At 51.3% G+C, this 24305-nt stretch overlaps 1 protein-coding gene across 1 annotated transcript in view; it reads right to left on the reverse strand.

Moving 5' to 3' along the window:
• Nucleotides 1-350: 350 nt before the first annotated feature.
• Nucleotides 351-24305, reverse strand: part of LOC147108988 (estrogen-related receptor gamma-like) — a 161842-nt gene continuing 137887 nt past the window's right edge. Inside the window, exons 3-4 of the mRNA XM_086004162.1 lie at nt 8569-8679; nt 351-523 (exon numbers count right to left, since the gene is read on the reverse strand). Coding sequence (XP_085860288.1) covers nt 351-523; nt 8569-8679 — 284 coding nt within the window. The remainder of the gene's footprint in view (nt 524-8568; nt 8680-24305) is intronic.

Raw genomic sequence — 24305 nt, forward strand, 5'->3', positions numbered from 1 at the left:
GCTCCCTCTACAATGTCCCATCAAACACTACTGATGAGAGTAGAACAAGGGGACATGGGTTCAACCTAGCAAAAGGTAAATTTTGGACTGTGATCAGGAGGTTTCTCACACAGAGTGATGGACATGTGGACCAGACACTGAGGAGGGGAATGGGACCAATGAAAAAACAATTGATCGTGGCACACACACTTGAGGAGCCCTGTATACAAGAGGCTTACCTAGCTAAAGGAGAGTATTCTACATGGAGACTATGTTCTTCTGCGGAGGTGAGGCCACACATGGCCAGTGGTCTGTGCCACGCTGGGAATGACGGGTATTACGGGATGAAGCTCTCACCAGTTGCTGGCAGACTACTCCTTACCTGGGATGTGCTTCGCCCAGCCAATGATGACCACCAGCTCCCGGTCAGCCAGGTCACACAGTGTGGTCAGTGCCTTGATGTCGGTCTCGGGGACAGTGGGGTCTGGCATGGCGTAAATCTTCTCTGGCTCTGCCACCAGGAGGTGAGACACGATCTTACTCACTGCAGCAAGGGAGAGAAAATATCCTTGGCATCCAGGCCCTGAACAGCAAACACGTCACATTGCAAGTGCTGGCGTATAACTGTGAGCACCCTCACAATAGGCAACAGCACCTTCACTCTCAAAACTCTGCTAGTCACCATCGAGGGTGTCACGTCAGACATCGAGGGCAGGTACAGCACGGGTTAGATACAGAGTAAAGCTCTCTCTACACTGTCCCATCAAACACTCCCAGGGCAGGTACAGCACGGGTTAGATACAGAGTAAAGCTCCCTCTACACTGTCCCATCAAACACTCCCAGGGCAGGTACAGCACGGGTTAGATACAGAGTAAAGCTCCCTCTACACTGTACTATCAAACACTCCCAGGGCAGGTACAGCACGGGTTAGATACAGAGTAAAACTCACTCTACACTGTCCCATCAAACAGTCCAAGGGCAGGTACAGCACGGGTTAGATGCAGAGTAATGCTCCCTCTACACTCTGCTTCTTAGGCAGTCCCCCGGAACCGAGGATGACTTGCTTCCACACTAAATTGGATGTAATATCTCCAAATTTGCAGACGACACAAAGCTGGGTGGGAGGGTAAGCTGTGAGGAGGATGTTGTGAAACTCCAGTACGATCTGGACAGATTGGGTGATTGGGCAGAAACATGGTAAATGCACTATAATGTGGATAAATGTGAGGTTATCCACTTTGGTGGCAAAAACAGGAAGGCAGATTATTATTTGAATGGCAATAGATTGGGAGAAGGGGAAGTGCAAAGAGACCTGGGTGTTCTTGTGCACCAGTCGCTGAAGGTAAGCATGCAGGTGCAGCAGGCGGTTAAGAAGGCAAATGGTATGTTGGCCTTCGTAGCAAGGGGGTTCGAGTACAGGAACAAGGATGTCTTGCTACAGTTGTACAGGGCCTTGGTGAGACCGCACCTTGAGTACTGTGTGCAGTTTTGGTCGCCTTACCTGAGGAAGGACGTTCTTGCCATGGAAGGAGTGCAGCAAAGATTCACCAGGCTGATACCTGGGATGGCAGGAATGACGTATGAGGAGAGATTGTGTCGATTGGGCTTATACTCACTGGAGTTTAGAAGATTGAGAGGGGATCTCATCGAAACCTATAAAATTCTGTCAGGCCTGGACAGACTAGATGCAGGAAGGATGTTTATGATGGCCGGGGAGTCCAGAACCAGGGGTCATAGTCTAAGGATAAGGGGTAAGCCATTTAGGACTGAAATGAGGAGGAATTTCTTCACCCAGAGAGTGGTGAACCTATGGAATTCTCTGCCACAGAGGGCAGTGGAGGCCAGTTCATTAAATATATTCAAGAAGGAGTTGGATATATTTCTTAAGGCTAAAGGGATCAAGGGATATGGGGAGAAGGCAGGGACAGGGTACTGAATTTGGATGATCAGCCATGATCTCATTGAATGGCGGAGCAGGCTCGAGGGACCGAATGGCCTACTCCTGCTCCTATCTTTTATGTTTCTATGTAAAACTGAGTTCTCGGGTGACTGATGAGTCCAATGCGGGACCTACAGTCTCTGTCACAGGTGGGGCAGACGGTGGTTGAAGGGGTGGGTGGGTGGGGTGCTTGGGTTGACGTGCACTCCTTCCGCTGTTTGGGCTTGGCTTTCGTTTGCTCCCGGCGAAGAGACTCGAGGTGCTCGTCGCCTTCCCGGATGCTTCTCCTCCACTTTGTGCGGTCTTGAGCCAGGGATTCCCAGGTGTCGGTGGGGATGTTACACTTTTTCAAGGAGGCTTTGAGGGTGTCCTTGAAGTGTTTCCTCTGCCCACCTGGGGTTCTCTTGCCGTGTCGGAGCTCCGAGTCGAGCGCTTGTTTTGGGAGTCTCGTATCGGGCATGCGGACGATGTAGCCCATCCATCGGAGCTGATCGAGCGTGGTCAAAGCTTCGATGCTGGGGATGTTGGCCTGAGCGAAAACACTGACGTTGGTGCGCCTATCCTGCCGATGAATTTGCAGGATCTTGCGGAGAAAGCATTGGTTGTACCTCTCCAGTGCTTTGAGGTGCCTGCTGTACATGGCCCATGTCTCTGAGGCATACAGGAGGGCGGGTATCGCTGCTGCCCTGTAGACCATGAGCTTGGTGCTGGGTTTGAGGTCCTGGTCTTCAAACACTCTCTTCCTCAGGTGACCGAAGGCTGCATCGACACACTGAAGGCGGTGTTGGACTTCGTCATTGACGTCTGCCCTTGTTGACAGTAGGCTCCCGAGGTATGGAAAGTGGTTCACGTTGTCCAAGGCCTTGTCGTGGATTTTGATAATTGGGGGGCAGCACTGTGTGGTGGGGGCAGGTTGGTAGAGGACCTTTGTCTTACGGATGTTTAGTGCAAGGCCCATGCTCTCATACACTTTAGTGAAGGTGTTGACGATGGTTTGGAGTTCGACCTCAGAGTGAGCACAGCTGCAAGCGTCATCTGCATACTGTAATTCGATGACAGAGGATGGGACGACCTTGGATCTGGACTGGAGGCAACGGAGGTTGAACAGTTTCCCGTTTGTTCTGTAAATTAGCTCCACTCCAGTGGGGAGCTTACTGAGGGTGAGATGGAGATGGAGCATTGCAGCAAGGAAGATCGAGAAGAGCATTGGTGCGATGACACAGCCTTGCTTGACCCCGGTCCGTATGTGAATTGGGTCTGTGGTGGATCCATTGGTCAGGATCACGGCTTGCATGTCGTCGTGAAGCAGGCGGAGGATGGTGACAATCTTTTGACAGCAGCCGATTTGAGGAGGACACTCCGTAATCCCTCACGGTTGACAGTGTCGAAGGCCTTTGTGAGATCAAAGAAGGCCATGTATAGTGGTTGGTGCTGTTCCCTGCATTTCTCTTGCAGTTGATGCACGGTGAAGATCACGTCCATTGTGCCCCTTAGTGGGAGGAGCTCTTCAGCCACTGGCTGAAGGCGATTGAGAAGGATTCTTGCGATGACTTTCCCTGTGGCAGACAGCAGGGAAACTCCTCTGTAATTACTGCAATCGGACTTGTCACCTTTCTTGAAGATGGTCACGATTACGGCATCTCCGAGATCCCCTGGCATGCTCTCCTCCTTCCAAATAAGAGAAATGAGTTCACGTATTCGCGCCAATAGTGCTTCTCCGCCATGCTCTAGTGCCTCGGCGGGGATTCCATCTGCTCCTGAGCCCTTGTTGTTCTTCAGTTGTCGGATGGCCTTTTCAACCTCATGCCAGGCTGGGGTTGTGCTGAGGTGGTGGCGGGTAGCATGCTGCGGGATGGAGTTGAGGACACTCGCGTCGAAGACAGAGTCTCGGTTAAGGAGATCTTCGAAGTGCTCCTTCCAGCGGGCACTGATGGCCTCCCTGTCCTTGATGAGTACCTCTCCGTTCTTGGCCCGCAGTTGACTCAGAGACAAGGGTCCTCAATTTAAATAAAGGAAACTACGATGGTCTGAGGAGCGAGTTGGGTAGGATTGAGTGGGGAATGGCGCTCAAAGGGTTGACGGTGGATAGGCAATGGCAAACATTCAAAGACCGAATGGATGAGCTGCAGAATTTGTTCATCCCAGTTTGGCATAAAAATAAAACAAAAAAAGGTGACTCAACCGTGGCTAACAAGGGAAATTAGGGATAGCATAAGATCCAAGGAGAGGACATATAAATTGGCTAGAAAAAGCAATAATCCTGAGGATTGGGAGCAGTTTAGGATTCAACAAAGGAGGACAAAGGGATTAATTAAGAAAGGGAAAATAGAATATGAGAGTAAGCTTGCAATAAACATTAAAACTGACTGTAAAAGCTTTTATAGATATGTGAAGAGAAAAAGATTGGTGAAGTCAAGCGTAGGTCCCTTACAGTCAGAATCAGGGGAATTTATAACGGGAAACAAGGAAATGGCAGACCAACTAAATGCATACTTTGGTTCTGTCTTCACAAAGGAGGACACAAATAACCTCCCAGAGATGTCGGGGAACATAGGGTCTGATGAAAGCGAGGAACTGAAAGAAATCAGTATTTGTAGGAAAATGGTGTTAGGAAAATTGATGGGACTGAAGGCCGATAAATCCCCAGGGCCTGATGGTCTACATCCCAGGGTACTTAAGGAAGTGGCCCTAGAGATAGTAGATGCATTACTGATCATCTTCCAGAACTCGATAGACTCTGGAACGGTACCCATGGATTGGAGGGTAGCTAATGTTACCCCACTATTCAAAAAAGGTGGTAGAGAAAAGGCAGGGAATTATAGACCGGTAAGCCTGACATCGGTAGTGGGGAAAATGCTAGAGTCTATTATAAAAGATGTAATAGCAGAGCACTTGGAAAGCAGTGACAGGATCGGACAAAGTCAACATGGATTTACAAAAGGTAAATCATGCTTGACTAATCTACTGGAATTTTTTTGAGGATGTAACTGGTAAAATAGATAAGGGAGAACCAGTGGATGTGGTGTATTTGGACTTTCAGAAGGCTTTCGATAAGGTCCCGCATAAGAGATTAGCGTGCAAAATTAAGGCACATGGGATTGTAGGCAAGGTATTGACTTGGATAGAGAACTGGTTGGCGGACAGAAAGCAAAGAGTTGGAATAAACGGGTCGTTTTCCGAGTGGCAGGCAGTGACTAGTGGGGTACCGCAAGGATCGGTCCTAGGACCCCAGCTGTTCACAATATATATTAATGGTCTGGACGAGGGAATTGGATGTAATATCTCCAAATTTGCAGATGACACAAAGCTGGGCGGGAGGGTAAGCTGCGAGGAGGATGTCGGGAAACTCCAGTACGATTTGGACAGGTTGGGTGATTGGCAAATGCACTATAATGTGGATAAATGTGAGGTTATCCACTTTGGTGGCAAAAACAGGAAGGCAGATTATTATTTGAATGGCAATAGATTGGGAGAAGGGGAAGTGCAAAGAGACCTGGGTGTCCTTGTGCACCAGTCGCTGAAGGTAAGCATGCAGATGCAGCAGGCGGTTAAGAAGGCAAATGGTATGTTGGCCTTCGTAGCAAGAGGGTTCGAGTACAGGAACAAGGATGTCTTGCTGCAGTTGTACAGGGCCTTGGTGAGACCGCACCTTGAGTATTGTGTGCAGTTTTGGTCACCATACCTGAGGAAGGACGTTCTTGCCATGGAGGGAGCGCAGCGAAGATTCACCAGGCTGATACCTGGGATGGCAGGAATGACGTATGAGGAGAGATTGTGTCGATTGGGCTTATACTCACTGGAGTTTAGAAGATTGAGAGGGGATCTCATCGAAACCTATAAAATTCTGTCAGGTCTGGACAGACTAGATGCAGGAAGGATGTTTCTGATGGCCGGGGAGTCCAGAACCAGGGGTCATAGTCTAAGGATAAGGGGTAAGCCATTTAGGACTGAAATGAGGAGGAATTTCTTCACCCAGAGAGTGGTGAACCTGTGGAATTCTCTGCCACAGAGGGCGGTGGGTGGAGGCCAGTTCATTAAATATATTCAAGAAAGAGTTGGGTATGTTTCTTGAGGCTGAAGGGATCAAGGGATATGGGGAAAAGGCAGGGACAGGGTACTGAATTTGGATGATCAGCCATGATCACATTGAATGGCGGAGCAGGCTCGAAGGGCTGAATGGCCTACTCCTGCTCCTATCTTCTATGTTTCTATGATAGGACCTTGGGTGCTGGGAGCGTAGGTGGTCTTGACTGCGCTAAAGAATCCACGCATGACGTGGTTGTCAGCTAGCAGCTGGATCTCCTGCGCTTTCTCCACCCACAATCTGTTCTTTAAGTCGCGAGTTTTTTGTTGGACCTCGGCCTTCATGCGTCTGTAGAGCTGCTTTCTTGCTCTCGAGTTCTGTTGCTGTTTCCAGATCAGGAATGCCTTGCGCTTGCGGCTTATTAGCTCCTGGATCTCCTGGTCATTCTCGTCGAACCAGTCTTGGTGTTTCCTGGTCGAGTGACCGAGCGTCTCTTCACAGGTGCTGATTATGGAGGCCTTGAGTGCAGACCAGACGCTGTGGGCACTCTGTGTCTCTGCATCACTGGGAGTCATCAGGTTGGTTGTGAGGTGCAGGCTGAATAGGGCTTTCTTAGCAGGGTCTGTGAGTGCTCCAGCGTTGATTTTCCTGCGGCATTGTTTCTGTTACCGCCGCTGTTTTGGGGCTACATTGATGGAGATGACAGAGCGGATTAGGCGGTGGTCTGTCCAGCAGTCATCACCTCCTGTTATGGCGCGGGTGATGCGGATGCCTTTGAGGTCCCTCGCTCGGACGATGACGTAGTCCAGCAGATGCCAGTGCTTGGAGCGAGGGTGTTGCCATGAAACCTTGTACTTGTCTCCCTGACGGAACAAGGTACTAAGCATTTCATCAGGAGGAGGATACCATTGGCGTTGGCTTTCCCTACCCCCTCTCTACCGATCACACCTCCTCAGAGGTCTGTGTCCTTTCCAACTCTGGCATTAAAGTCGCCAAGGAGGATCAGCTTTTCACTCATTGGGATTCGGGACAGGGATTGTTCGAGGCTGGAGTAGAATTCCTCTTTGGTCCCATCAAACACTCCCAGGGCAGGTACAGCATGGGTTAGATACAGAGTAAATCTCCCTCTACACTGTCCCATTAAACACTCCCAGGGCAGGGACAGCACGGGTTAGATACAGAGTAAAGCTCCCTCTACACTGTCCCATCAAACACTGCCAGGGCAGGTACAGCACGGGTTAGATACAGAGTAAAGCTCCCTCTACACTGTCCCATCAAACACTCCCAGGGCAGGTACAGCACGGGTTAGATACAGAGTAAAGCTCCCTCTACACTGTCCCATCAAACACTCCCAGGGCAGGTACAGCACGGGTTAGATCAATGGCCCAGAAATTCGGGTCTCCACGGGTGAGTACGCACGGCGTACTCACCCGTAGGCCCGATAGAAGTGCCGGTTTCCTGCATGCACTGCGCATGCGCGGGAAACCGGATCTTCCGTTTCTCTGAAAGCAGGGGTTCAGAGGTCGAACGCGTGCGCGGGGGAGTCTGCGCGTGCGCTTTGAACTTACCTTTTTTTTTACAGGTTTTTCCGTGAGGGTAAGTCTTTAGAATTTAGAAATTTAAAAAGCAGGCGTAAGGCCTGCTTTTCACAAGGTAAGTGGTGAATTAATTAAAATGTAAACATTTTTTCCACAGGTTTATTATTTTTAAATACTTTAAAGCAAGGTAAGTTTTTTTTTAGCCCCATTAGAATATAAAATTATTTTTTTCAAAAATTTAAATTATTGTTTAAAATAGTTATTTAATGTAATTTATAGTTTATTTAAAAAATGTGATTTAAAAAAAAATTTATTTGAAGTTTTACTGCTATTTTGGGGCCGTAGTATTTATAAGTCTTGACAGCTCTTCCTGTCAAGACTTGTGAATGGAGCATTCTCTGCTCCGATTGGCTGCCCATGGCCCATGTGGTCCCAGGGGATGCATCGAACTAACTGCGCCCCTGGGACACGCAAGCACTGCGCGCCGGCAGCTGGGCCAGGCCCCGGAGCGGAATTCCACGGGGCCCTACAGCTCAACTGCCGGCGCGCAAGGTAAGTGCAGGTTGGGGGCTTGCACCCGCGGGAAGCCCCCTACCCGAATTTCTGGGCCAATGTTTTCACTGTCCCAGTTTATTGCAGACTCGAGCCGTATGCTGCAGTGAAAGAACGTTTGTTCTGTACGGACTGTTGCTTTTCAGTTTATGAATTGACACCAGATATTAACTCAATCCCATTGGTGCACACTGTGGTGGCCGTGGGATGGGGGGTCAGTGGTCAGTGGTCTGGCAGTCAGTGGATCAATTGGTCAGTGGGTCAGCAGGTCAGTAGTCAGTGGTTCGATGGTCAGTGGGTCAGCGGTCAGTTGATCGTGGGTCAGCAGTCAGTTGATCGTGGGGCAGTGGTCAGTGGGTCGGAGGTCAGACGGTCAGGGGTCAGTGGACACACTGCTAGTAGCAGCCAGTCTGTGAGAGCTGAAGCTTTGTGCTGGGACGGGCTCTATCTGTACAGGTGTGTGTGAGGGCTGCCAATGGTTTCTCTGGGGTAGCGTCGGTGCCCACTTCACTGTCCAGTCTACATCAATAGTTACGTGGCCTCTTGGTTGGGGTGGGCAGCTGTAGAGCAAGGTACGAGCTGGTCTCCGCATCGATTCGCCGTTTGTATTTCTGACGTCCTCCTCGCACTCGGTCTAGACGCACACCTGGAGGGAAAGTGGGAGGGAGCGAGACAGAGAGAGAGAGTGAGAGAGTGAGAGAGGGACAGAGAGAGAGGGTGAGAGAGAGAGAGGGTGAGAGAGGGAGTGAGAGAGAGAGACAGAGAGAGAGAGAGAGAGAGAGTGGGACAGAGAGAGAGGGAGAGAGAGAGAGGGTGAGAGAGAGAGAGGGTGAGAGAGAGAGACAGAGAGAGAGAGAGCAATGGAAAGACAGAGGGTGTGAGAATGGGAAAGAAAGGGAGAGGGAGGGATATCAGGAAAAAGGAAGAGAAATATAGAGACAGGCAAAAATAGAGTGAGAGAGGGCGAGGGAGGAAGAAAAAGAGAGAATGGAAGACAAGGAAAGGGAAAGAGAAGGAGGAAGAGAGAAAAAGAGGCAGAGGGGGAGTGAGAGGGCGAGAGGAGGGAGAAGAGAAGGTGACGGGAGACAGAGGAAGGGGAGAAAGAGAGAGAGAGAGAGAGAGAGAGTTAAAAACATTCCAAGCCCCCAGCCCCCAGCCCCTAGCCCCCAGCCCCCAGATCCCAGCCCCCAGACCCTAGCCCCCAGACCCCAGATCCTAGCCCCCAGCCCCCAGCCCCGTGCCAGCCCCCAGACCCTAGCCCCCAGCTCCCAGCCCCCGTCAATGACCACGGCGGGCGGGAGAAAGTGAGCGCGGTAGGAGGCCGCTCTGGGAATCGCGCCAAAGGCGAGTCTGGGTGGAGGTCGGAGCAGATGGTGGTACGCCAAGGGCAGGGGCGGCTTTGGGTTTTCTCGAGGGGCCCAGAGCAGTATTCCTGGGGTTGGAGAAGATGGGTAAGTGTGGTTGAGGGATATGGGGAGAAGGTGGATCTGAGTGATATGGAGAATTGTGACAACAGAATTGAAAAATGGGAACGTGGAACTTCAAAACATATACATTTATTCATTCACGGGGTGTGGGCGTCGCTGGCACGGCCAGCATTTATTGCCCATCCCTAATTGCCCCTTGAAAAGGTGGTGGTGAGCCACCTTCTTGAACCGCTGCAGTCCGCGGTGAAGGTACTCCCACAGTGCTGTTAGGGAGGGAGTTCCAGGATTTTGACCCAGCAACGATGTAGGATCGGCGATATACTTCCAAGTCAGGATGGTGTATGACTTGGAGGGGAACTTGGAGGTGGTGGTGTTCCCATGCGCCTGCTGCCCTTGTCCTTCTAGGTGGAAGAGGTCACGGGTTTGGGAGGGGCTGCCGAAGAAACCTTGGCGAGTTGCTGCAGTGCATCTTGTAGATGGTTCACACTACAGCCACGGTGCACCGGTGGTGGAGGAAGTGAATGTTTAAGGTGGTGGATGGGGTGCCAATCAAGTGGGCTGCTTTGTCTTGGATGGTGTCGAGTTTCTTGAGTGTTGTTGGAGCTGCACTCATCCAGGCAAGTGGAGAGTGTTATGTTCATTAATAACTAGACATTCTTATTATGAACACAGCTAGCTTCTAGCTAGTCATTTATTCAGTACATGTTCTCTAGGTACAGTATCTGTAGAGATGCTGCATGTGTGCTCCTGTGTGCAGGCTGCCATCTTGACGGTTGCCTTGTGGGTAGCCTAGTGCCTCATGGGTAATGTAGTCTTAATATCTATACAGCTGGGTAGTGTAGTCTTATATATATACAGCTATATACAGCTCTACGGCTCCACCTAGTGTCCACTATAGAATGACATGCTATTGATCACTGCATCCCCCTTTCTTTGAGGTTTAACAAAATCAATATCAATCAACTTTCAAGAAAACAATAAAGATAATATCAGTAACACTTTTGTTAGTGCTCTATAAACATAAACATTTTCAAAACAGTCAACACATTTTCAAAGCTTTACATTGTACTCAAAGATTAAGTCTATCAGGCTCTTTTACTTCACGTGTGGATCTTCTCAACACGGGTAAGTCTGATGTGTCTTCATGAGATTGTTCTGGCGGTGAATGACAAGATGCAGTTGCGGCATTGTCATCAATCTGCTCTTGTATAGATCGAGGTCTCCTTGCGATCTTTGCTTGGAGAGGGTTTCAGTGTTTCCTTCACTCTTCATGCCATAACTCTCAATGTGGTCAATGCACTCTCGAAAAACTGCTGGCAGCTGGATCCCATCATACAGCATAGTCCTCTCAGCAGCCTCGGCTAATGGAACACCAAAGATTGGCCTGAGGGAAGAAGGAGCATCCATCGGAACTGCTTCCTGCTCTGGTGCAGGCTTCTTCTTTTTCTTTTTCTCTTTCCACTGCTTAACAACATCTGCTGTGGTTATATCTTTGGACTTTTTCTCCTTGTGTTTTTCCTCTTTGTACTTTTCTTCCTTTGGCTTCTCTTTGACCTTAAAGTCTTTTTCTTTCTTCTTGGAGAAACTAGGCTTTTTGAAGACATGGATACTCTTTGGCCTTTTCATCCTTGATGGGCTCTCTGCTTCATCACCTGAGTCATCTGGTCTGCTTATGGCACAGTTTATACGGTAGACCCTCTTGACCAGTTCTAAGTCCTCACAAGCTTTGTCACCTAGTATCGATTCAAGTCTTTCAGCCACAACAGAAAACATGAGATGATGCACTTTGTCTTTGACTGTCACTTTAAGTCTGCATATACCTAAGCTATCTATTTTCTGTCCATTATAGCTCTTCAGTAGTTCTGACTTTTTCTGTATTTTGGGCTTTTCTTTCATATTTTTTATGTCACTCATACTGATTAAGTTTGCTTTTGCCCCAGTGTCCAGTTTCAATGTAACTAATGCTCCATTTATCTGCAGTGGGATCATCCATTTGTCCACTTTTACTGCATTGACTTTATGTTCAGCATTGTCCATTTCTGAGGGCTGCACATTTTCTGTATCTTTTTTGATATTGTCACATGACACCATTCCTACAAAAAATGTCTCACTTAAATCAGTGTCCTCAATCACATTAGCTTGTTGCCCTTTCATTGTTTTTACTTTTGAAAAGCATTGTTTGGCAAAGTGATTCTTTCCATTACACTTTGTGCACATTTTTCCAAACGCTGGGCATTGTCTTAACTGGTGTTTGTAACCATAGTGTTTACAATTAAAAATTTCATCCTCCGATTGCTTTTCATTTCTGTTCTGCCCACGTTTCTTCCCCTTGTAGGACACAGAACCGACAGCAGCATTATCACTCATTACAATCGCATCATTATTGATTTCACTGAAAGTCTTCGCGTGCTTTCGAGCTAGCTCGCTGGCTTGGCATATTTTCACCGCATTTTCCAAATTTAGTTCGGTTTCTCTCAACAGACGTTCCCTGACTTTTTTATCATGAATACCAAACACAATCTGGTCACGAATCATGGATGCTTTGAGCTCAGAGAAATTACATGTCTGTGCTTTCAGTTTCAGATCAGTTATAAAGCTATCAAAAGTCTCATTTTGTTGCTGTGTCTGAGAACGGAAGATGTATCTTTCATACGTCTCATTCTTTTTGGGAGAGCAATGAGCATCAATTTTTTTTAGCACATCTTCTAATTTTTCTCTGTTCTCCGCTGGATTAAATACAAATGTATTAAATACCTCTATCGCCTGTGGGCCTGCAACCGTAAGCAGCAACGCTATCTTCCTTGCATCTGGCTTCGTACCGAATCCGATGGCTGCAATGTCGAGTTCGAATTGTTGTTTAAAAATCCGCCAATTGTAGTCGACATTTCCCTCGAGATTCAAACGCTCTGGTGGATTCAAATTCTCCATGTCGCTTTTCACAATTTTCAGCAGATCTTCACCACCCTGGTACCATGTTATGTTCATTAATAACTAAACATTCTTATTATGAACACAGCTAGCTTCTAGCTAGTCATTTATTCAGTACACATTCCCTAGGTACAGTATCTGTAGAGATGCTGCATGTGTGCTCCTGTGTGCAGGCTGCCATCTTGACTGTTGCCTTGTGGGTAGCCTAGTCTTAATATCTATACAGCTGGGTAGTGTAGTCTTATATACATACAGCTATATACAGCTCTACGGCTCCACCTAGTGTCCACTATAGAATGACATGCTATTGATCACTACAGAGAGTATTCCATCACACTCCTTACTTGTGCCTTGTAGATGGTGGAAAGGCTTTGGGGAGTCAGGAGGTGAGACACTCGCCGCAGAATACCCAGCCTCTGACCTGCTCTTGTTGCCACTGTATTTATGTGGCTGGTCCAGTTCAGTTTCTGGTCAATGGTAACCCCCAGGATGTTGATCATCAAAAAAATACCTCACAATCAACACCCATAAAGGTCTCTACCAATACAACCGGCTGGTATTCGGGGTAGCATCAGCTCCGGCTATTTGGCAGAGGGCAATGGAACAAGTCCTGCAAGGGATCCCAGGGACCCAGTGTTATTTGAACGACATCCTGGTCACGGGCGAAAATGACAGTGATCACCTTGCCAACCTGGAGCAGGTGCTCACTAGATTGCAGGAATATGGGCTCCGAGCTAACCGCCCCAAGTGCAAGTTTTATAGAAAACAGATCTCGTATTGTGGCCACATTATCGATAAAGAGGGGTTACATAAGTCCCCAGAGAAGATTGAGGCAGTAGTCAAGGCTCCAGCACCGGAAAATGTGTCACAACTGAGGTCGTTCCTCGGGCTGGTAAACTACTACCATAAGTTCTTGCCAAATTTGTCTACAATACTACACCCACTGAACACCCTACTGCAAACTGGGGTGCCATGGAAGTGGAGTGACGAATGTAGACGAGCTTTCCAGAAGAGCAAAACACTAATCACATCGAAAGAGGTATTGGCCCATTACAACCCGGCATTACCAATTCGGTTGGCATGTGATGTGTCACCCTACAGCATTGGAGCGGTGCTGTCGCACAAATTCTCGGACGGCTCAGAGAGGCCAATAGCCTTTGCGTCACGATCACTAACCTCAGCCGAGCGTAACTATGCCCAGATTGACAGGGAGGCCCTCAGCCTAGTGTGGGGAGTGAAAAAGTTCAATCACTATCTGCACGGGCAGAAATTCACCTTGCTGACTGATCACCAGCCTCTTGTCTCCATTTTTAATCCGAAGAAGGGCGTTCCGGTGATGACTGCGCAACGACTACAAAGATGGTCACTTTTTCTAGGGGCGCACCACTATGAGATTGAATATAAGGGCACGAAACAGCATGGAAATGCTGATGGGCCATCACGCCTGCCACTGCCTGCTGCGGAGGAAGCACCAGCAGTGGATCCTGTCGAAATATTCCATTCGACTATAGTTGAATACCTACCGGTAACTAACGCTTGTATCGAAAAGGAAACCCGAAATGACCTGACACTGTCTCGGGTATATGATTTGACGGTGAAGGGATGGCCAGCACATGGCAACTCACTGTTGCCAGCATTCTCGACAAGGAGAGAACAGCTGTCAGTGTGCCGGGGGACCTTGATGTGTGGATCCCGAGTGGTAATTCCACCCAAGTTAAGGGATAGAGTGCTCAATGAGCTTCATGAGGGTCATCTGGGAGGGGTAAAAATGAAAAGCCTAGCCAGGGCTTATGTGTGGTGGCCGGGAATCCATAAACAAATCGAGGACCTGACCAAGAACTGCTCAGGATGCCAGAAAGTCCAAAATGCACCACCACAGGCCCCTCTACACCCATGGGAGTGGCCCTCATCTCCATGGCAACGGGTGCATATTGATTTTGCTGGTCCATTCATGGACTCAATGTTTTTAATAGCCGTGGATGCGCACTCGAAATGGCCTGAGGTCATCAAAATGCCCTCCACCACCACGGAGAAAACTATTGCAGTCCTACGGACCATTTTTGCCAGGAACGGCTTGCCAGAACAGATTTGCTCCGACAACGGACCACAATTTGTGTCCGAAGAGTTCCGGAGGTTCTTGAAAAAGAATGGGGTAAGGCATTACACATCCGCCCCGTATCATCCAGCCACAAATGGATTGGCTGAGAGGTTCGTACAAACCTTTAAGAAGGCAATAAAGGCTATGTACAAATGACAACATTCCGCTGCAGCACAAGGTGGACAATTTCCTGTTCGCCTACTGGAATGCGACACATGCAGTCACCAACCAGGCCCCAGCCATGATGTTCTTTAACCGAAGGTTAAGGTCGCACCTGGATTTGCTCAGACCAAACGTACGAAGAGATGTTGAGAGTAAGCAATTCCAGCACATCCAGGAGAAGCCAACAAGGAGCTTCAATGTAGGGCAACCAGTCTTGGCCCGCGACTACCGAACAGAAAAATGGCAGCCAGGAACGATATGCACACGGCAGGGGCCACTAATGTACACAGTGGACGTTGGGGAGAGCATCGTGAGATGCCATGCTGACCAGATCCTAGAGTCACAGGAACAAGTCGACCCCATGCCTCGCCCATACGTACCTGGTGATGAACCCGACGTACAGGTCGCATCTACCCCAAAAACAGTAGCATCGGAAGCTGATGAACCAACCGACGACAGGGGGCCAGAATCACCTCCGCACCAAGAGCAAGACACTCGGGAAAGGCGCTATCCAGAAAGGATCAGGAAGCCTCCCCAAAGGCTGAATATATATAGACTATTTTCAGCTAATGTTGCATGTTAAAAGTGTTAATTGTAATTAGTTTGATATTTAATTGTTAAATGAGTGTTATGGTACTGTTACTCTAAAAGGGGAGGAATTGTAATGTATGTACCTTTAAGTGGGGAACTATCTTTTACTGCTCATGTATACTGCAGTACCGGCAGTGACCACACCTGTATATCGCACTGAGTAGTAATCTGTACAGATCAGTTCCAGTGTGAGCCACGTTGAGTAAACACCTGTTGTACCGTTCTCCTGCAGTCTGTGTCTTATTATACACGGACAGAACACTGGACACTTCAGCCAGGGGAAACAACCTCTCAGCATCTACCCTGTCAATCCCCCTCAGAATTTTGTATGTTTCAATGAGATCACCGCTCATTCTTCTAAACTCCAGAGAGTATCGGCCCATTCTACACAATCTCTCCTCATAGGACAGCCCTCTCATCCCAGGAATCAATCTAGTGAACCTTCGTTGCACCGCCTCCAAGGCAAGTATATCCTTCCTTAGATAAGGAGACCAAAACTGTGCACTGTACTCCAGGTGTGGTCTCACCAAGGCCCTGTACAATTGTAGCAAGACTTCCTCACTCTTATACTCCAACCCCCCTGCAATAAAGGCCAACATGCCATTTGCCTTCCTTATTGCTTGCTGTACCTGCATGCTAGCTTTCTGTGTTTCTTGCACGAGGACACCCAGGTCCCTCTGACACCAACATTTGAAAGTTTCTCACTGTTTAAAAATATTCTGTATTTGGATTCTTCCTACCAAAGTGAATAACCTCACATTTCCCCACATTATACTCCATCTGCCACCTTACTGCCCACTCACTTAGTCTATCTATATCACTTTACAGACTCTGGGGGAGAAATTCAGTTGGTAGCGCCAGCGATTAGCGCCTAAAGAGGCCAAGAAGTGGGGCGTTAGCCAATTTTCGACCGGGCGCAGTGAACCCAGCGCCTCTTGCCATATTGAGTGGGTTTTAGCGCCGGCGCTAAATCTTAGCACCTGCTCGTGGGCGCAGGCAGATCATGACGTCATTTCAGTGTGCAACGCCTTTTTGGCACCCCGGACCGGAAATTCAGTGGTGCGCCCCTTCGTTCCGCCTGGCGCTAATAAGGACAGCTTACTGGAACGTTCCCCAGTTGCTCTCGGGCTTAGGGGGGCGCTCTTTAAAGGGGACTGCACTGGTATAAAAGTGGCAGCCATTTTGGGAGCACAACTTCTTTGAGATTTTCACAGAGTTGCACTCAGAGAGCCATATCACTTGTGACCCAGCGCTGCCAGAGGACCTTCAGCCTTCAGACCATCACCCTGCTGCTGGTGAGCGTTTACACCCTGTATAATTTCTTGTTACCAATATTATGGGGGCTGCTTTGGAGGGGAACATCCTGCTGCTCAACCATCTGGAAAGGGCACAGAGACGGAGGGAGAGAGGGCCAGGAATGGCCAGACGGAGGAGGGCCAACAGACGTCGCCACACCAGACCTTACGCTGCCAGGGTATTCAGGCAGCAGTTCTCTTACCTCAACATGTCGGAGGAGCAGTGTGTTAGGAGGCTGCGATTCAGAAAGGAGGTGGTGACTGAGCTGTGCCACCTGCTTCAGGCAGATCTTCAGCCGCAGATAAGGTGCAGGACCTCTCTGTCGGTGGCTGTCAAGATTACAGTAGCACTGAATTTCTATGCGACCGGCTCCTTTCAGGCAGCAACTGGGGACATTGCCAACATCTCCCAGTTTGTGGTGCATAGCTGCATCCAGCAAGTAACAGATGCCCTGTTTGAAAGGTGGCGGCAGTACATCTCCTTCACTGTGACACCAGAGAAGCAGCGGGAGCGCGCAGAGGGCTTCGCGGCAATAGCAGACTTCATTGATTGCACGCACGTGGCTTTGCGGGCGCCTGTTTTGAATCCTGGGGACTTCCGCAACCGCAAGGGGTTCCACTCCTTAAATGTGCAGCTGGTCTGTGGCGGTCAATGCTCAGTTCCCAGGCAGCAGCCACGACGCATTCATCCTGCGCCAGACTTCAGTCGCTGACCTTTTCGAGGCCCCGGCTCACCCAGGAGGCTGGCTTCTCGGCGACAAGGGCTATCCTCTGTGCCCATGGCTGATGACCCTGCTCCGGTCGCCCAGCACCCCTGCAGAAGAGCACTACAACATCAGCCATCAGGCGACGAGGAACATTGTGGAGCACACAGTCGGCCTGCTGAAGCAACGGTTCTGCTGTTTGGACCATTCGGGAGGCGCCTTGCAGTACTCACCAGAGCGAGTCTCCCACTTCGTCGTTGTCTGCTGCATGCTCCATAACCTCGCTATCCTACGGACGCAGCCAATGCCACCAGACATTGAAGGACCAGCAGAGGAGGAGGAGGAGGAGGAGGAGCAGGAGGAAGAGGAGGAGGAGGAGGAGGAGGAGGAGCAGGAGGAGGAGGAGGAGGAGGAGGAGGAGGAGGAGGAGGAGGAAGAGGAGGAGGAGGACCAAGACGGGAGGGTCCCAGAAACTGGAAGGGCCGTCCGTCAGAGGCTGATAAGGAGTCGGTTCTAGGCTCCTCTCACAGAATGCTTGGTGCCAATCGAAGACCAGGAATGGAACCATTCGGATAACCCAAAGCCTATGAAGGCCAGTATGAATGTAAATAGCAGACATGGCCAATGTCAATAAAATAATTTGTTTATTTTGAAAAATGTGCTTCCTTCCAACATGACAAAGCAATAGCAACAGAGAGCTTAACTAACAAACTAACTCGCACACCCGGGAGACTATCCAAAACATTACTAACATTCAGAGCAGCATCCACAGCCTTGATTTCTAGACGTCTCAGCAGCACCTTCTACTCTTGCCCCTTTGATGGTGATCTACTTCTCTTGCGAGAACGGCCCCTTCCCTTCCTGCAGCTCCTCCGTAATGGGACCCCAGTGGCTGCATGAAGGCTGGGGGACGCCTGCTGACTGTCCGAAAGCGCAGATGCCCCTGAGGGACGGCCTGGACGGACTCTGGGCTTGGAGGGCCCGGATGCTGACTGCTCCAATTGGGCATGGGTGGAAGCAGTCTGTCTTGCAGGTGATGGCAGCTGCAGTGGAGACGTGCCAGCGGTGGCATCAGGAATGCTGACATCCTGAGAGCGGACAGCAGCTCCGTGGTCGGCCGACACACTGGCACTCTGACGGGGCAGCAACGCAGCATGCGCACCAATCGGCTGGTCCACAGATTGCTGGCCTGCTGTGGTGCTGCAAGGGCCCCTGGTAATCCTGCCTGATCCATCGAGGGTGGCAGCAGTCAATGCTTGCGTGGCCTCAATCTGCCTCTGCATGAGGCCAGCGAGTGACTGCGTGGCAGCACTCAGCACTTGCGTGGCAGGTGCCAGTGCTTCGGTCAAGCCCTGGACATTCCTTTCCAGTGATGTACCGAAGCCCTGGGCACTCCTTTCCTGTGCTGCCCCGAAGTCTTGCACACTCCTTGCCAGTGCCTATTTGGATTCAGGCATCCTTGCCACTGCAGCCATCAGCTCAGTGTGCCTGAGCCAAGCCTGGGCGCTCATTTCTGCGAGGGAACGCACCTCTTCTGCGCTCTGTGCAGCAGTCATCGTGGCCTGACTCGCCCTCCGGGGAGACGGCTCCCGAGCTTCCCTACCCCCCTTGCATTGCTGGAGCCCGCTGGTTCCTGCAACTGGTTCCTCCTCAGAGCCATCCCCCCCGCTCCCCTCCAGGGAAGCACTATTCCCAGTCTGCAGATGGGCTGGCTCGCCTGAGGGTAGTACAGATGGTCCGGCTTCCTCCTGCTCGTCGCCTCCGGTGTCAGTGTCCCTGGCAGCTTGATGACCCGGCTCCCGAGCTGGTGATGCAGCATCTGAAAGCAGGGAGGTTGAAGAGTGGCTTTAGCGAAAGGACAGGGTGGCAGCAAGAGATGCATGATTGCTGCAATGCTCTGACATGGGTCCAGAGTGAAAAAGCATGCTGCTGGGGGGAACAAGTGGAAGGAGACAGTTTAAAAAGGTGATGACCTTACCATCGCTGTGCACAATGGGGTCGGCAGCTCCAGTGGTGACAGGACCACTCATCCGGCCTCCAGCAATCTGGTGGACTCTTTCCTCCAGGTCCGTCAGTGTCTGCAGCTGAGGAGGGCCTCCTCCGGCACGAATCTGTTCCCTCCGGTTCCTGGCCAGCTTGGCCTGCAGGAGAAAGGACGGGAAGTGATGAAACATGCTGCCCTGAGTTGTCATCTCATGCCCCCCATGGCGGAACAGCCCTTACAGTATGCCCTGAGTTGTCATCTCATGCCCCCCATGGTGGAACAGCCCTTACAGTATGCCCTGAGTTGAATGTGCATGTGCGTTCCCAGAAAGGGCCATGGGTGCTGGCTGACAGATGGCCATTGGGGCATCGCGCATCCTCTGGCCATAAAGTCAGGTGCAGATGGAGGGATGAAGAAGATTGCCAAAAAGCCACTCACCCTAACGACCCGAGTGAGATCGTTGAACTTCTTCCTGCATTGCACAGAAGTCCTGGGCGCCACGTTGCTGGAGTTGACTATTTGAGAAACTTCCCTCCAAGCTCTGCGGTACTCGTTCTGATGAGACCTCCTGCCATTGTCGGGGTACAGCACTGCTCGCCGGCGCTCCACTGCACCAACCAAAGCATCCAATGCCCCATCGGTAAAGCGTTCCGCTCTCTGCCTCACCCTCTCCATCTGGTCAAAGTTTGTAACGCCACAGAATGCACAGTGCCGATTTTGAGGCCTACAGGGCGATGAGTGTGGCTGCTGATCCTAAATGACCCGTCCCTTTAAGAGCTGGCCGGCGCCAGCATGTCTCGTGGTCATCGATTATTGACAGCACCTGCGCTGCGCCCGGCCGCCCAGGTATTGAGTAGCGCCGCCAGGTTAGCGCCTTAGGAGTCCCGTGCAGCGCCTGATTTTACGCCGCAATCACCTTTAGGGGCGATGCAACCCAATATCGCTCGAGGTGGCGATAAGTTGCACCTGGCGATACAATTTGCGCAGCGCCAATTCTAGCGCCCCAAGCGGGGCTATACCCAATTTCTCCCCCTCTGTGTTCTCCTCACAGCTTACTGTCCCACCTAGATTTGTGTTGTCAGCAAACGTGGATACATTACACTCGGTCCCGTCATCCAGGTCATTAATATAGATTGTGAATAGCTGAGGCCTGTGGTAAACCACGTTCACTATCGTTAGCACTGTTCACCACTGTTCGTTATAACTGTATCACTGACCACTATTGTATCACGGTACGAGGTCGCCTCTTGCCACACTGCTATACCTGGGATGACCACTGCCGACTCCGCCTTGGCTCCACCCACCAGGCCAGGTATAAAGGTGAGCGACTGGCTGGTATTCCTCCTGCTTGGATCGGATCACCCACGAGAGTGGGCTGTTATTTAGTCAATAAAAACCTTTAGTCACCTTCGTAACTCTTCGCCTTTTATTGGAGGAATTGATAGGTATATCAATTTTATTGACTAAATTTAATGATGTCCGACAACGAGTCACAACCGGCGGAGGAGCCACCAGCGCAGCTCCCAGGAGCACAGCCACACCAGCCAGCTTGGCTGCGAGCCCTCAGACCGCCGTACCTGGACCTGAACCCACGAGCAGCAAACTCAGCCGCAGACTTTAAACACTGGCTGGTCTGCTTCGAATCATACCTGAGAGAATCCAGCGTCCCTCAGGCATCCAAACTAAGTGTCCTGCAGGCACAACTGAGCCCGAGAGTATACACTCTCATCGAGGACATGACTACCTACGAGACCGCCATCAACCTGCTGAAACAGAAGTACCGGACCCCGGTAAACTACATGTACGCTAGGCACCTCCTAAGATCACGGCCGCAACAGCCAGGAGAATCAGTAGCCGAATTCTCACAGGCGCTATATGCACTCGCCAGGAACTGTGACTTTAAATCGGTGTCGGCAGCCGAAAATACTGAAGATAATATCCGCGACGCATTCCTGAAAGGCCTACGGTCCGAGTACTCACGGCAAAGACTGCTGGAAGCTAAAGACCTCAGCATGGAAAAAGCTGAAGCCCTCGCTATCTCCCTGGAAGTGGCCCACCAAGATCAGGAAGCATTCACCAGGTACTGCTCGCGACCCTGGGACTCGGGCCCGACCCCTACCACAGCACCCTTCCCAGCGCCGCCCCCGGGACCTACCTCTGCGTCGGCGTCCCGGACCCGACCGGCCCCGCCACCCCCGGCACCGGCCCCGACATCGGGCATCCGCGATCGGGCCGCCGGCTGTTTTTTTTGTGGCCAGGAGAAGCACCCGAGGTCGCGCTGCCCAGCCAAGAACTCCATATGTAGAACCTGCCTGAAGAAAGGCCACTTCTCCAAGGCCTGCAGGAGCGGATTCTCAGAGGCCAGCAGTGCCGCATGCGAACTATGGGGGCGGCCATCTTCGTTTAGGGCAACTGAGGCCAGCATCCCCACACATGAGTCATGGGGGCGGCCATCTTTGTTTAGGGCAACTGAGGCCAGCATCCCCACACATGAGTCATGGGGGCGGCCATCTTTGATTAAGGCAACCGACCCCAATAGTGCCTCATGGGGCCCTACCTCGTGGGAGACGCCATTTTACTCACCACGCCCGACCGCCTCGCCCGCAGATGACAACGACTCGCTCAGCTACACACTAGCTTCCGTCACCCTGGACCAAGCCCGCCCGCACCATCTGTCCAAGTCAATGATGGACATCAAAGTGAACGGCCACGCCACGACCTGCCTGTTCGACAGCGGAAGCACGGAGAGCTTCATCCACCCAGACACGGTGAGCCACTACTCCCTCTCTGTCCTACCAACGCGCAGCCGAATCTCGATGGCATCGAGGTCCCACGCCACGGACATCAGCGGCTACTGTGTCGTGACCCTGTCGGTTAAGGGCACGGAGTATAAAAACTTTAAACTCCTCGTCCTCCCCCATCTCTGCGCTGCCGTCCTACTAGGGCTGGACTTCCAATCCCACCTCCAAAGCGTAACCCTAGCATACGGTGGACCCCTCCCCCCACTCACAGTCAACAACCAGCAAACGTTAAACCGCCCACCGCGTAACACCTGCAGCCTCTCCACCCTCAAGGTCCCGCCACCCTCTCTGTTTGCTAACCTTACCCCTGACTGCAAACCCGTCGCTACCAAAAGCAGGCGGTATAGCGCCGGGGACAGAGCCTTCATTAGCTCTGAGGTGCGGCGCCTCCTGAAAGAGGGCATTATCGAGGGGAGCAGCAGCCCCTGGCGTGCCCAGGTCGTAGTCGTAAAGACCGGCGATAAAAACCGCCTGGTCATCGACTACAGCCAGACCATAAACAGATATACCCAGCTGGACGCATACCCCCTCCCCCGCATATCTGACATGGTCAATCAGATTGCACAGTATAAAGTATTCTCGACCATCGACCTGAAGTCGGCCTACCACCAACTCCCTATCCACCCTGAGGACCGCCAGTATACCGCCTTCGAGGCGAATGGGCGCCTATACCACTTCCTTAGGGTCCCCTTCGGTGTCACTAATGGGGTCTCGGTCTTCCAAAGGGAGATGGACCAGATGGTTGACCAGAACGAACTGCAGGCTACATTCCCCTACCTAGATAACGTCACTATCTGCGGCCGCGACCAGCAGGAACATGACGCGAATCTGGAGAAATTCCTCCGTACGGCCCAACGGCTGAACCTCACCTACAATAAGGAGAAATGCGTGTTTAACACCACGCGCCTTGCCATCCTCGGCTGCGTAGTGGAGAACGGAATCATCGGCCCCGACCCAGAAAGAATGCGCCCCCTCATGGAGCTACCCCTCCCCCACTGCCCTAAAGCACTTAGGAGAACCCTGGGGCTTTTCGCCTACTATGCCCAATGGGTACCCAATTACGCGGACAAAGCCAGACCCCTCCTGAAAGCCACTTCCTTCCCCCTCACGGAGGAGGCGTGCGCGGCCTTCTCCCTCATTAAGGGAGACATAGCCAAGGCCACGATGCACGCAGTGGACGAGTCCATCCCCTTTCAGGTGGAGAGCGACGCCTCCGACTTCGCCTTAGCCGCCACCCTAAACCAGGAGGGGAGGCCAGTGGCCTTCTTCTCAAGGACCCTACAGGGCCCCGAGATCCGACATTCGTCGGTCGAGAAAGAGGCCCAGGCGATCGTGGAGGCAGTACGGCGCTGGAGGCACTACCTGGCAGGCAAACGATTTACCCTCCTCACCGACCAGCGTTCGGTGGCTTTCATGTTTAATAACAAGCTGAAGGGCAAAATCAAGAATGACAAGATTTTGAGATGGAGAATCGAGCTCTCCACCTACGATTATGAGATCTTGTACCGGCCAGGCAAGCTGAACGAATCCCCTGATGCCCTTTCACGAATGACATGCGCCAGCGCGCATATCGATAGGCTTCAGACCCTCCACGACCAGCTCTGCCACCCCGGAGTCACCAGACTCTACCATTTCATTAAGGCCCGCAACCTGACCTACTCCATCGAGGAGGTCAGGACCATGACCAGGAACTGCCAGACCTGTGCGGAGTGCAAACCGCACTTCTATAGGCCGGACCGAGCAAGCCTGATCAAGGCCACCCGCCCCTTCGAGCGCCTGAGCATCGACTTTAAGGGGCCCCTCCCGTCCTCTGACCGTAATGTGTACTTCCTCAACATCGTTGATGAGTACTCCCGTTTCCCCTTTGCCTTCCCCTGCCCCGACATGACCAGTAGCACGGTCATTAAGTGCCTGAATGCCCTCTTCGCCTTGTTCGGGTTCCCGAACTATATACACAGCGACCGGGGCTCCTCCTTCATGAGCGAGGAACTCCGGCAATTCCTCCTAGAGAGAGGTATTGCAGCAAGCAGGACCACCAGCTACAACCCCAGAGGTAACGGTCAGGTGGAAAGAGAGAACGCGACGGTATGGAAGGCCGTCCTCTTAGCCTTAAAGTCTAAGGGCCTCCCAACCTCCCGCTGGCAAGAAGTCCTCCCGACAGCGCTGCACTCCATCCGGTCATTACTTTGCACGGCCACTAACACCACCCCCCATGAACGAATGTTCGTTTTCCCCAGGAAGTCGACTACGGGAACCACTCTACCAACCTGGCTGACCGCCCC

The sequence above is a fragment of the Somniosus microcephalus genome, chromosome 12, assembly GCF_052327205.1.
Source record: "Somniosus microcephalus isolate GS21.2 chromosome 12, FLI_Smic_1.0, whole genome shotgun sequence".
Lineage (NCBI taxonomy): Eukaryota > Metazoa > Chordata > Chondrichthyes > Squaliformes > Somniosidae > Somniosus > Somniosus microcephalus.